The sequence below is a fragment of the Typopeltis vanoorti genome, chromosome 19 (assembly GCF_054136105.1).
Source record: "Typopeltis vanoorti isolate ZY-2024b chromosome 19, IOZ_Tvanoo_1.0, whole genome shotgun sequence".
Lineage (NCBI taxonomy): Eukaryota > Metazoa > Arthropoda > Arachnida > Uropygi > Thelyphonidae > Typopeltis > Typopeltis vanoorti.
The window spans coordinates 31,805,691-31,820,388 of record NC_143567.1 but is presented as its reverse complement, the minus strand read 5'-3'; the positions used below and the strand labels follow the sequence as shown (position 1 = coordinate 31,820,388).

The 14,698-nt window shown below is 33.0% G+C and overlaps 1 protein-coding gene across 6 annotated transcripts in view; it reads right to left on the bottom strand.

Moving 5' to 3' along the window:
* Positions 1-14,698, bottom strand: part of LOC150095973 (uncharacterized) — a 132,860-nt gene that overhangs the window by 85,780 nt on the left and 32,382 nt on the right. For all 6 annotated transcript variants that reach the window (XM_090409424.1, XM_090409423.1, XM_090409426.1 and 3 more), the window contains one exon: positions 1,840-2,001. In XM_090409424.1, coding sequence (XP_090265550.1) covers positions 1,840-1,989 — 150 coding nt within the window. In that variant the 5' untranslated portion in view covers positions 1,990-2,001. The remainder of the gene's footprint in view (positions 1-1,839; positions 2,002-14,698) is intronic.

Sequence of the window (14,698 nt, the reverse complement as noted above, 5' to 3'; positions counted from 1 at the left end):
AAGCATTAAGTCTCTTTGCAATCTTGAAAGAAAGGGCTGTCAATGATGGCAAAGAATTCCACGCAAGTGCTGGATGGTTTTGAGTGTTTATCAAAAAGAGAAATCGCCTACATAATGTTCTAATCACAGGCGAAGCTGCAAGTGCAGATAAGGAGGTGGCCGCAAATTATCCAGAAAATTTGAAGAAAATTATGGAAGGAAGGGGGCTATTGTGACCAAAAAATATTTAATGTCGATGAAACCGGCCTTTTTTTTTTGGAAGCCAATGCCTTCCAAGACTTTTCTAGCCAAATCAGAGAAATCTCAGCCTGGTTATAAAGTCGCAAAGTCGAATGAAATTACTGCTAGCATATGCGAGCCTTTAGGAAGCGCATTCTTCCACGTTGTGCAAATGATTTTAGAGCCTTTTCAAATGAATTTAAGTTAATTAAATCCCATTCTGATAAATTGAGACATTCCGGCCTGCTAAGTTTAGATGGACAGCGGGAAGATCCTGAAGAATATTAAGAAAATTTAATCACTGACAACCCAAAGAGATTTCACTGAAGCAATTTGAAAATATTTTTTGTACAATCAAAGTTTTTAAGTAGCAATGCTTAGAGACTGACCCTGATGAAGAGAGCAGTAAAATTTGCAGAAGAGTAGAAGAGGCAATAGGGTCATACCTTTATTATTATTACTATTCATTATTAATAATTATTAATAAAAATAAAAATGATAAAATGTTAATTATTAATTAATTTTAATTATTATAATTATATAATTATAATTATAAAATATATTATAAATAAATATAATTACTGTATATATAAATAATTATATATAATTATAATTTTAATTATTAATTTATTAATTTATTAATTTTTAATAATTAATAAAAATGAGTAATCCTTTTTTTCATACCTTTGTATTAAAAAAAAAAAACAGAATGCCTGCCAAACTACATTAACACAAATCTTTGTTAAGAAGTAGAATAATAAATTTATATTCTGAATATGTTTTATTGTCTTTCAGCTGTATGGTTTTTTTTAACTAGGCCCTGAGATATACCCCAATTCTTTTATTTAAAAAAAAAAAATTAACGGTCAAAAAAGAAATTTCAGGAACGAATTGTACATTTTTCCGTAGGTTATTATATTCGATTAGTGCGTTTTCGATTAATGCGCGTGTTTTAAAGAACGCATTAGGCGCATTAATCGAGGGATTGCTGTAATTTTTTTTTTTTAGAGAGAAAGAGAAGGTCGCTTCACTCTGGTATAATATATGCAGTGTTCTTGATCTGACGTGATTATTCTTAAAATTTTCTTACATCAGTCCTTTGTTACATCATCTTTAGGTTACATCACTGTTTAATAAAATTTTATCCTCTTTTATCATATATTATTCCGTTAAACGTTAGCTGCAACAAAATCACAAGGAATGCATTTTAAAAGTGTGTGGGCTAGTGCGAATCTTCGCAATGAATCCTGGAGCGTTACGACAACACCCAACTAAAATATAATAATGATGCCACTTGGCATTCCAGTGTTTTATTTCTAGTTCGCCTTTAATTAAGCGGGTGATAATTGCATGACATTCGTATATTTATGTGCTTTTAAGTGGTGCTAAACTATGTGCTTTAAAACATAATTATCCTCATGGAGGAGAAATCACAGCAGTTGTGTGACTGAACTAGGTCCACGAATGGCTGAACTGTTTTTTCAAGCGTCGTAAAAATTGAAGCTGTTTTTGTATTCAATGACTCTTAATTCTGAAGCTTAATCTCTAAAATAAATAAACAAATAATGGTTAAAATTATCAAAAATTATGAGATTAATAAGAAACAGAGGTATTACTCACTTGTGTTCTTAATGCCCCAAGGCCAATTAATCCGCCAATAGGGAAAGATAATTTAAGAGGAACTATGACGAGAAAAAAACCTTGAGGCGAATGAATAATTAAAATATCCGATATCAACAACGCTAGAATCAGTATTTTGGTATATTTCATTGCTTGCAGGCACTGGAAATAAAGAATAAAAGGTTTTAATAAAGGGCAGGAGGAATGTAGTTAAGAAAAATAGTGTGCTTACCAATATAGCATATTACATATACCACACAATTCAATTAAACGTATTTTAATAAATAATTTCTGAATAATTAGTTTGGCTGAGTGTTCTTTCCTGTTATCTATAATTACAAATTACTCATCAAATAATAAAAAATAATGTTGATATCAAATCTAGAGCTGATTTTTTTTTCAAACAAATGAGTTCATTGTTTTTATACAAACTTCATTAGCAATATTACGCCGATTATGATAAACAAGGTATTGAATCAATTACATTATTCATGAAGTAAGTGCAACGACTACTTTTTGTCTTTCACATTAATTAAAATTCTTTTGTCATTTTTTGCCAGTGAAAATTGATGTTAATCCTTTGGCAGCCAAAAGAAAGAAAATGAGATTATCTGTTCTGATTATGCTAAGTCCAATGTTCGTGTCCCATCAGACTGAAAATACACCAAGAATTGTTAACTGATGAATAATGACTATTTAATTAATCTGGTCTGCAAATGAATAACTATTTCTTTTAATGCTCATTCAAATACAATCTCATCTCATCTCATATTCCATTCACATCAGTTGGAAAAAGGCACTTTTGCCAACTTAATCACTAAATTGATTTTAGGTGATTAACTAGAGAGTACAGCGGAAAAGAAAATACGTGTAGTTGTTCCTGGAAAAAATATATATACATGAGAATGTAAAATCTATGAATGAATTTAAGGTTTGATGTGATGAGTTCAGCATCAGTAGTGGAATGAGTGATACTCTCGTGCAGTTCGGTCGTTTGCGATTACGACAGAAACAACTAAGGATGTGAATCCAGTTGTATTGTGTCTATTAACTGCATGTCATAATTGTAATTTACCTGTTTTGTTTTGCAATAAGGTAAAGGGGAAGAAATAACGTAGTAGTGGTATTTTTTCTTAGTTAGCTTCCCATACGTATTTTGTGACTCCATGAAATTTGTTGCAAAAATAACTAGGGCAAAAAATAAAAATAAATAACAGTATACACAAAACGTTTATAAGGAAATATAAAGCTATTTCTCTTGCGGTTTATGTTTATAAATAAACCCGTAGGCTTAATATATCCATTGATGTATGACATTAATAATTTGAGATTTCTGTACCTTGGGGACATACAATGTTCTTCACCATACCATTTCCAATGAATAAAGTTTTTTTGGAACGCTTTTTCTTTGTGTGTGTGTGAACAAGGAATAAAGATTAATGTGCTTCCTCATTGTATGTAGACTTCTATAAGACATCTGACGAGCTCCACCCTTCTCATGGCTTTGCCTTATACCGATGACGCTTCACAAAAGCTATCAAAACTGTCAATTGAGGGAAATTAAATAGGCTACTTCTCAAGCAATTGTTCAAAATGTAAGCAGCGTCTCAATAATAAATCCTGCTTTTGATAAACGGCAGGAAAATAATGGAAAACTAATTAAAAGACCTTGCTAATGTATTCATTGAAATCTTTTCAATTAAAAAAAAGTCGATGAATAAATATAATTTTTCTGAACAATCCACTAGATGTAGAATAAAATATAATGCATGTTCACGAGTTGGTTGATTTCTGCTAGCTGATACCTGTAATTTGTATTAATACATACATACCTAAACTAAGTATGTATTAATTGTCATTTGATTGGAGATACAGTATAAGCATATTTGACTCTTTTAACAAGCCAGAGTGATCTATTCTGACTGAATATGGAAAAGAACAGGTGATCAATGTCATCGTCATACTTCATATCAGCACATATTAAAACGCGAAGCCTTCATATTAAAAGGTTCCTTAAATTATAAATTGCGGTTTTTCCAACCTACGTTTGTGTGGAAGAGGCCAGCAATTGTTATACACAATATATCCATTGTTTTTTCCATAAGTATTGAGAGACACAAGGAAAACTTCAAATACGCGACAACATTCGCATTTGTAATGTGGCGATATGATGTATTGTTAGTCTACTGTAGTATGAAACGAGGACATGATTAACATTTTCAATGCAGCTGTAAAGGTATTGATTTCTCATAATTCTCAAACTCCCTCAAATGATCAAGAGTGGAGCTTTATCACTCTTTCGATAACTAAACTGACTTCACAAATGACTTCTACTGCCATACCACAGAACTGCATCATTGAAGGATGCTGCTTTATCTGAGAAGTCATGACATGATGCTTCAGTTATGGTACCATCAGTTAAACCAACGTTCAATTGCCATGCCATGAAAATATTCATATACCAACTTATTTCTACCATTGTGCTCCACAAAAACAACGCAATCCTATCAGAAGCATTCGCTATACTATCTCATCCCCAAATAGATTGAGATTTTGCTCCGGAGAGCATTTGTACACTTCCCAAACTTAGGATCATGGATTTGTTTGATTTGATAATATATATTGTTTTCTGGGGGGTTTTCATTTATTAGCGTTTTGTTAAAATTTAAAAGGCTCGAAAAACGCCGAGTAGGCACTATAGACTTCTCGATACCCATAGTTTCAAATAGGGTAGTTGTTTTCAAAGTGCATTTCTTTCGATATTTTTCATTTCATAGCTTAAATATTTCATGTCGTTGTGCAAAAATAGCTGTTGTTCTTTTCTTGCTTCACAAATCACCACATTTTTTCGATTTCTTTTCCGTAAACATTACTTCCATCAAAGTGATTTTTCTAGACGATTTCCTAATCTCTCAATCAATTTCTCTCTTCCAATTATACCGGCTTTGTTAAAGTTACTTATACTATTTTAAACAAGATAACATAAATTGTTACGTGCTTGTCATTTTTTTTTATTAAGACGGAAGAAACTATGGCGATGAGATCAGTGTATCATATCTGTTAACTGCTTATGTACTTCTGAATAGTGGATTTGCAGGATGAAAAACTCGAATTTCCAGGAAGGAAAAACTTTGCCACCTCAGTATGAGACTGGCTAAGTCAGTCTGATATCGACCCACATTTTTCCAAGAAAATTGCATCATCAAAAACGACTGTAGCCAGTCGGGTTAAGTTCAAGTTATGTACCATAACTGCAACTTAACCCGACCACTCTCCTCTGATCTGATATCCTCTAACATCACAGATTACAGCTTAGTAATAATTCTTTTTGGCATTTTCTGATGCTTGGCAACTCGAGATTAGAGGAGCAAAAGCAGGGAATAAAATCATACCATCCAATCGGATCGTTCTGTCACTATATCAACTCTTTCTAAAATAGCAAGAAAAAGTTCTCTGTAATTTTAATTACAGAGAACTTTATTAAGAATTCTAATATGCCCAGCGGATTTCTCTCGCTTGCTTAGCAAAAAAAAAAAAAAAAAAAAAAGTTTACACTTCGCAGTAACGAATAATTAATAATCTCGTATAACTCTTCAATGCGACCCCCCTCTGTTCAATTAAAAACTCATTGGACTAATTTTTCTTCGTATTTTGTTCTCGCACATTCTTCACTGAAAATTACACTCTTCAGAAGTTATATTCTATACGTACTCTACTTTATAAAGAGCAGAAATTCTACATTATAACTTCCCTCTTTCTTCCCAACTTTCAATCAATTTATAGTACTTAGCATAATGCTTTTGTAATATGATTTGTAATATGAAACGATTTTGTAATAAGAGCCGCATATAATACATTTTTGAATGTTCAAGAGTTCGCAGAAAATATTATTTTAAAATTGTATTTATAAATAATAAAAAATAGAACTATATAGTAGTCCTACTCACCAAAGAAGAATATGTTTAATCTCTATTCGTTGAAGGCTTTGATTGATTCTTCATTTCTGCAGTTAATAGTTTAAAATCTGGCTGGTAGGATGTCAAAGCTGTTCTAAGAAGCTCGGTGAGGTGCTGTTAATGAGGATGGCCCGATGTTTTGACTTGAAAAATTTCATTACAGAGAAGAGCGATTCACAGCAGTAAGTTGTTCCAAAAACAGAGATTAGTCGGAAGCCAGTTTTTTGAAGATTGAGATACTTTGCTTCTGGGATTTGTTTCCCAAAGTCAGTTACAGATGAGCTTTTATGTACTAGCTTCAAAACCACATCTTTCTGCAGCTCAATAAGCTCTGTCTCTATTGAAGCAACATCCGCGGTAAAAGGTGCAACAACAGGACATCCATCGTTGATGACATCAATCACATAAGGATTCACAAGAAATTCAAAACATGGCTTTAACTTTTTTTAGTTTCTCAAACCTATTCTCAAAATCATTATAAAGTGTTTCTAAGTTTGCCGAAACAATCCTTCGCATTGTTAAAGATACCAAGCCATTTTATAAGCTAGGTTTTTAATCCTTTTTCTCAAGTAAGCAAACAGACAAGTCAAGTTTGCGGCTGCACGTAGTGCAACACTAGGCAACTCGTTGTAAAGGTAGAGTAAGATCTGATCACTTTCCTTAGAATTTTCCCCTAATGCAAAGCACATTTCCTTGTGGAGATATACGATGCTATGCATTAAGGTAATTGTCACTACCCAGACCGGTTTCGACCTTTATTGAGGTCTCGTCAGTGGGAGTCAGACCTAAAAAATGCCAAGGGTGAAGTAATACAGAGCTCATAAATATTTTACCCAAACAAGTTGCCACAAGGTGCTTTGACCTCATTAAATAAAAATCTCAGGAAGAGAGTAAGATGTAGAAAGTTTTTTACTTTGGGTATATATTATGTTAAAGATACCAAGCAATTTTACCTGTCTGTTTGCTTACTTGGGAAAAAGGATTAAAAACCTAGCTTATAAAATTGCTTGGTATCTTTAACATAATATATATCCAAGGTAAAAAACTTTCTAAATTCTTCACATTATTAATCAGAAAAGTACTTATCTACACACTAAAATTCACTAGTTATGTTCCGCTACCACCACAAGCGCGTAACTTGCGTGTACTGCATGAAGAATGACAACAGAGGCGGTGGGTAACGCAGTGATCATAGTAGTCACTTTCGGAACTAATTTTCGCGGGAGCAACACAGGCCATAATATGTATAAACACGTTTTACTAACCAAATACGATAATAAACTCCACATTAAGAACCCTTTTGGCCGATACCATTTAAAAGCTAAAATGTAAAGTTTCAAAATATCTATTTTTTACTTACCTTTAAAGCATTTACGAAATAAAATATTCTAATGTTGGTACATACTATACTACTATAGATTATTAATATAAAAGTTTAGAAAAAATGGCAATGAAAACTAATATTGTCTCGGGAGCGCACAGAGTAGCTTTGGGAGCCGCATGCGGCTCGCGAGCCGCAGTTTGCCCACCTCTGTGATATACTAATATCATTGATTATAAATAAACTAAAATTATAATCGGACTTTCCAAATTGGGAATAAATACCTGTTAATTGGGAAATGGTAGTTCAAAAGGTATTAATAATAATATATTGAACCGTGAATCTATTTGCGATTTAGAAATGTTTTCTAATCATGTTGGATAATCATAAATTTAAAAAAAAAAATGAGTGGGATAATAATGAATTAAAAACACAGATGAAGAAAAAAAATTAAAAACAATATTTGGGATAGAAATGAGAAAGTTAAAGCTTTCAGTATAACTGATTTACTTCGGTGATAAGATGTCCGGATGTCCTCGAAAAGAAGTCAGTTTTACTTATAAGAAACCCCTAATGCGTTGCAGCGACGGTGCCATCCTTTTCTATCTATGGAACACTCGTATCATCATCCCTTATTAAGCTCTGCTTTGTTAATAAAAGAAATAACAAGAATGGCTCGAGCAGTTTGTAGCGTGCAAATCATCTTCACGTGATTCTTTCACGAATCATAGAACCTTTTCTGTATTCAATACCGACTAATTATTTCACTAACTGTTTAATTCTGCCAATTATTTTAATGAAAGATTTTATTTTATGTATTTCACTAAAATACTAACAAAGATTTAATAAAAACAAAGACAGTATTTTAATGAACGAGAATGAAACTCCGTATGAGTTCCGTCTTCTTTCATCTGTAGCTGAGCTAAGTTGTGTACAACTCACGCAGATAAAGCCAAGATAGAAGGAGAGAGGAAAGCCTACCCACTTCCGTCTGACCGGATAACTTCAAGTTCAGGTGAAAAGCCTTATAAAATATTTCTCGCCTCAGTGATGATAAAACTTTATAAGTCTTTTCCACCAAAGGGCACCTGCTTTCTTCAGAATACGCCAAGGAAATGCCTTCGAACCCCCCACCCCCTTCGTTTAATAGTATCAGCATGGGCACCAGGACATAACTACTGGATATCACGACATAAACACGGTTTGTATCCTGGTACTTAAAAATAAACCTCGGTCTACTTGGTCTCTAAAGTATTAGGATATGAATCAGTGTGTAGAATTTGTCATGTGATGTTAAAATTTCTGACCTGCTATGGTTGCTGAACTTTAAAATTGTAAACAAGGTTGTCGGCATTTGTCAGAAGTCATTATAAATCATTCTGTTCCTCAGAACTTGTTAAGATTAATGAGAGCATCCAAGCAAATCTGCTAAAGAGTTCATTTATCAGACTTGGAGACATTCGACATCACCAATTTGTCATTTCGACTGCAGAGCAGGTGTTATTAAAGTAGATCAAAAGGAAAAGTTTTCACAAGATAAAAAATCTTATTGCAATAAAATTAATTTCATTACAAGTTGATATCTACAAGCTGAAATGCACGGTTAAACTTGACTTTTTATACATATGCCTAAGATAATACTTAAAAAAAACGTATGCTGATATATAGGCTAGGTGGAAATTTAAAAGTTGACATGAAACCGTGATGCCTGTGGAACACACATTACTGAATTATTTTCTCACGAATAAATTAAATTGATTGAATGTTTTTTTTTTTCATAAATAAAAAAAAAGAAAATTTGGCTTTTCATTTTAACATAAAAAAGTTGAAACAGCACAATTTTATTTTTTACTTAAGCATATAATATTCCTTAATGTCTCTTCATAACTAGTATTATAATATTAATATTATTATTATAACATTTATATCTCATAACAGGTTCTCATAATATTATTATAATAATAAACCCAGAAATTAAGGAATGGGAAACCGAAGCAGCCATTAAAAGAATAAAGGTTAGAAAAGTTCCGGGAGTGGATGATATTCAAGGAGAGCTGAAGGCATTGGGAAAGGAAGGAATAAAACTTCTATCCATCATCATTAATAGAAGTCTGAAGGAGGATAGAATACCTAAAGACTTCGTAAGATCTATTTATTCCTATTCCCAAGACTACAGGAACGATGGATTGCAATAAACGCAGAACTATCAGCTTGATTAGCCACGTTGCAAAAGTCCTAGTCAACATAATATATAGAAGAATGGAACAGATGATAGAGAGAAATGAAGCACAATTTGGTTTCAGTAGAAACAGGGAAACTATTACAACACTGCGCATATTTGGGAAAAAGAACGATCGAGTGCAATAAAGATTTATATCTATGCTTTGTGGATTACGATAAAGATTTCAATAATGTTAATCAGTCTGTTTTATTTGATATTTTGCCTAAAATAGGAATAGATGAAAAAAAATTATCAGACTGTTCTTCAGAATAGCTAAAACTCAAGAAGCCAGGGTTAGATTTGAAGGAGAGGATACTGAATGGACCCCCATAAGAAAGGGTGTGAGGCAAGGGTGTGGGATGTCCCCACTTCTTTTTAATGTCTATAGTGAATGGATGACGAGGGAGGCCTTGGAAGATCTGAAGGATGGAATAAAGATAAATGGACATCTGATAAATAATATAAGATATGCAGATGATATTGTACTTATGAGCGAAACAGAGGAAGGTTTGCAAAGAATTTTGAATAGACTGAACAGGGTTGGAAATGAGATATAAAATGAAAAACAAAATACAAAAGTGAAGATTTCAAGGAAAGGAAATGATGGGATGGAAATCACTTTGAACGGATAAAGAATGGAGAATATAAATGAATATAGATCTAATTATGAAATTAAGAACAGAATTAAAAAAAGTAAAAGCAGCATTTTTCCAAATATACCACATATCAGGAAACAGAAATCTGAACGAACAGTTAAAAATAAGAATCCTCAAGACAATGATCTGGAGCGTGGGGACGTATGGATGTGACATATAGAGTCCTGGACGATCAATAAGGAGATGAGTGACCGATTGAATGCGTTTGAAATGTGGTGCTTGAGAAAAATGGATCGTATCAACTGGACTGAAAGAGTGAGCCATGAAGAGGCTCTTAAAAGATTCAAAATGAAAAGAAACTATATGGCTAGTATCCAAAGAAGAAAAATAGCGTTTGCAGGACATTTGATGAGGGGTTCTTCTGGAGAGCTTCCTAGAATAGTATTTCAGGGGATGGTGGAGGGAATGAGGAAGACCCCTGACTGCAATGGAAAGACAACATCAAAGGCTGGACCGGCAAGAGTTTTACAGAAGCAAGACATAGAGAGGAATGGAAGAGGACTGTCCATCAGCTGCAACTCTCTTAAAAGAGGAGGCCACACGATTAGACTGGAGCCTGTTCCAACTTAAGACAGTCTTTGAGGAGAATAAGCCTCTTTCCTTCACCGGAACAAACACAGTTTTTAACTCAGTAAAAAATCGTGGAGGGACTGCATCTTTCGACGATGGCGAAAGATGAGGTCCTGCCATCCACTGATCCAATAATTTAGGGCTAAAAGAGTGTTATTTACTTAATTAATTATTAATAAAACGGCTTCATGTAAATTATTTATTACTTATTTAATTAATATTTCTTGCATTACAGAAATTCTGGTGATCCCACCTCTACTTCACATGATGAGTATAAAGTAATACTGAAGAGAGAGTTGACACAATATTCAGTTTCATATTTTTAATAAAAATGATTTTTTTAAATAAAAAATATGAAGTTTAAGATCTAAGCTGAATGGTAATAAATTAATAACGTGCTTTGCACTAAAACCGTGGTAGTAACTTCTTTATTATTCCGACTTAACATTATAAAATCACTCAATCCCTAAAAATCCATGCAGTAGGCTAACGCAATGTTTCCCAACGTTTTTTGGATCATGCCCCACCTCAACGCCTCAAAGATTTTGATGTCCCCCCCCCAGCATAATAGTCAGCGAAGTTCTGAAAAACTATAATATAAATATGTACTTTAAATAAAAAAGGAACATAGGTGATGAATATAAATTTTATATTACACTTTGTATATTATAAAACATAAATCGAACTGAACTCGGGAAAATCAAATCCAAGTTAATGTGATCCTTCAGCTTGATGTCTGCTGCAAAGAGTTTTTATTTGAGGTGCTGATTTAGTCATTTTCAATCTCAAATCCCCATGATTTGTGATATCCAGATGATTTTTTTTTTTTTTCAGTAGCAAGTCATTTACAGCACTAAAGCCACATTCAACTAAATATGACGACGGGAATGGCAACATATTTTTTTTTTTTTTTTTTTGCAAAAGTAGTTGAATTTCAATATTTTGTTTCTGTCTAGTCAGAAAGCCAAGCCATTGTTCCTTTTATGTTGAATAAAATTTTAATAGACTCATCATTTTGCTTTTCTGAGAGTTCTTGATACTGTATTTATGTTGACTGCTGTACTAGTGATGTCAGCTTTTTTTCTCGGAAAGTCAGGGTTGCAACATCGACAATTTATCGCCGACAACGGTGAGTTTTTTGAGTATATCATTGATGAGGTGACGAATACAACGCCATTTTCTAATTGCCCCCAAAATATTCAAATTGCCCCCCTGGGGGGCGTACGCCCCATGTTAGGAAACACTGGCTTACGCAGACTTAGTATGACAGATAACACGCAATTTTTAATCCTGTGAGTGTTTGCTTACATAACTATGAGCAAACATCACAAATAAATACACAAACATCACGATGGCATACTTTTTTTCGTTTTTTATTATTATTATTTTTTTTATCTACCCTTCCCTGTGTAAAAAGAAAATATCTAAATACATCAAATTTTACTCTTAAATTTACCAATAACTTAATTCCTAATTTCGTAACATTAATAATAAAAAAAGTTTCTGATAACATAACATCAGAAGAAAGGATTTAGAAGAAAACCGTAATGACAGTTTCTCAAATTATTGTCCAATGATTTAGCAAAGTTGGCAGTACCATGGAGAAGAACCCAAGGAACTGGATCACTGAGAAGTAGAGGAGAGCTACTTTATGAATTGTGTATGCGTTTGTGGACAGTTGAAAGAAAAACCACTGCGTTGATCTATCAAGGAACGACCATATTCGGTCATGATGTGTAACTGAGGCTTTTTGCAGGGAGAACATAAAATAGTTCACAATAAGAGGGAAAAAATATGTAATAATGAATTTAGATTTCAACAGATATGCTTTTCTCATCTTTTATTTTATTGTTATTTTTTTTTACAACTATACTATGAGCCTATAGTCTTTAAATATGAGTATAAAGTGCGATTCAAAATAAAAACATTATCGCATTGAAACGACATTGTTTTAAAATGAGTAACAGGTAATATTTTCCGTGAATTTTTTTTTGACTATCGTGTTCATAATTGGCGCACCAATTATGCGGAAATAAAATTCCTTATTACCAATATACAGTAAAATATTTTGTCAACATATATTCAGATATTACAGAATGGTCGAGAGGATAACGTCTTCATTTTGCAATAACAGGTTGTGCGCCAAATTTCATTGTGTGGGATTTTCTGTGGGACTGAACACAAACGCTTCAGATAGCAAAGGATCGCCTGGTGTGAGACCATTTTTCATACTGTAGGCTCGAAGTGGGATGAAATAGGTCATGTTTGTTATCCGAGTTCTTGGCTTATTTACACTTTACCAACCCACATACTGATATATGTGTGTGCGCGCGCACACACATGTTTCAAATATTTTGTGAGTGGAATTTCCATAATAGTTTTAAATTATATAACAAATCGATAACTGGATTTTGTTCTTATGATTTTGGCAATTTTTTAAAATGAATTTCAATGCCTGTCAAGGTATGCTAAGATGTTGCATTTCTAATCTGAAGATTAGAAATTTTTCTAAGTCCAGTAGTTTTCTTAAAAAAATACTTTGACTTCTTTGCAAAAAGATATCGTTTCTGATAAATTTTCTAAAAACCGGTCATTTCCCAGCGTCTTTCTCCCCTTTTTCCATAATAAATATCTCGGAAATCTGAAATAACATTTAAAAATACAAAACCATAATTATTTCCTACTGTAACACTGTCAAATGTAACACTTTACTTCGATACAAAATTATATTCTTCTTTTTATCGATATTTTGCATAAAATCCATAAATTTTATTCACATAATATACAACCACCCAAATGAAAATAAAACTTGCTACAACCAATATGATTATTTTAATCTAACTTCCACCCGAAATGTTGCGAACCCACACCGCTTTAATACCATTGGCGGCTAAGCTTTTTTAATTATTTTTAATTTAAAAATTTAAAAAAAAAAAGGACCAAACGGAAGCCAGAGCTCTTTTAGCCCTAACTTTTGGAAGGTAGGCAGTCATTCTCCAACCCTAGCTATCCGTGATAGCTGGGCTCGAGACTATCAATGATTTCAGGCGCAATTTTTTCATTTTTTATATACATGTATTTCAGATATTTGAATAAAATATTTTACGGTGTCGTAAAACAGGGCTAGATTCTCCCATCTTCGAATCCATAGCCTGTTGGTTGGGATGCAGGTAAACTATTCACTCGACTACCCAAGTCGGCTGACGATACTCAAAATAGCGATAGTAAGTGCAAAAATAACAATACATTATAATGTACTGATATTTTTTAAAATATAAATAAAAGTATTATCTTATTTTTTATTTACTTAAAGCTATAAAAAGAAACATATCTTCCTTAACCATATGTCTAGAGTGACATATGGTTGAGGAAGAAGCCTTAACATATTTGTAGGGGATTCCGATATGCTAATTGCGGGGGGCCTTAGATCTCTCAGCAACACCACAGGTGGTTATGTGATTCCGGTTTATATGAAAGAATGACTTCTACTATAAAATTAATTCACAGAATTTCCTGAAGTACCTGACGATAAGTCTCAATAAAGGTCAAAAGACCTCTTTTGACCTTTATTGAGACTTAAATAAATTTTATTTAAGGTCTCAATTAAATAAATCTTATACATTATTTAAATAAATAATGTATAAGCGTAGATCATCATCTTTCATTGGAAAGATGACGGTCTACGCTCAACATTTCTTTATTTGCTTACAAAAAGGATAAAATAAGAATATAGTCTTTATCATTGTGTTTTCCAGACTGGTTATAGGATGAAAATCCTGAGTTTCCAGGATTTTCATCCTAGTTGAAGGCGAAAGTTGAAGGTGAGTTATCCAGTATGAGACAGGATAACTCATCTTCAGCTGAAACGCTCCGATAAAGGTTCCTTGCTTATATTGCTTTATTAATTATTGTATATTATACTTAATATTATAAAGAATATAATATTAAGTATAATATGCAATTATTTTATCGGTCGATGTTTGGAATTATGGAGACAGCTAAGACCATGAAATAAATGTAACGTCCGTCAACTGCGTGTGCTCTCTAACAGTTGGCCGATTTTGCGGTGTGAGAAACTAGTTTCTGGAAGAAAAATCCCTGTCACCTTCCTATAGCTTGGAAACACGAGTTTTTC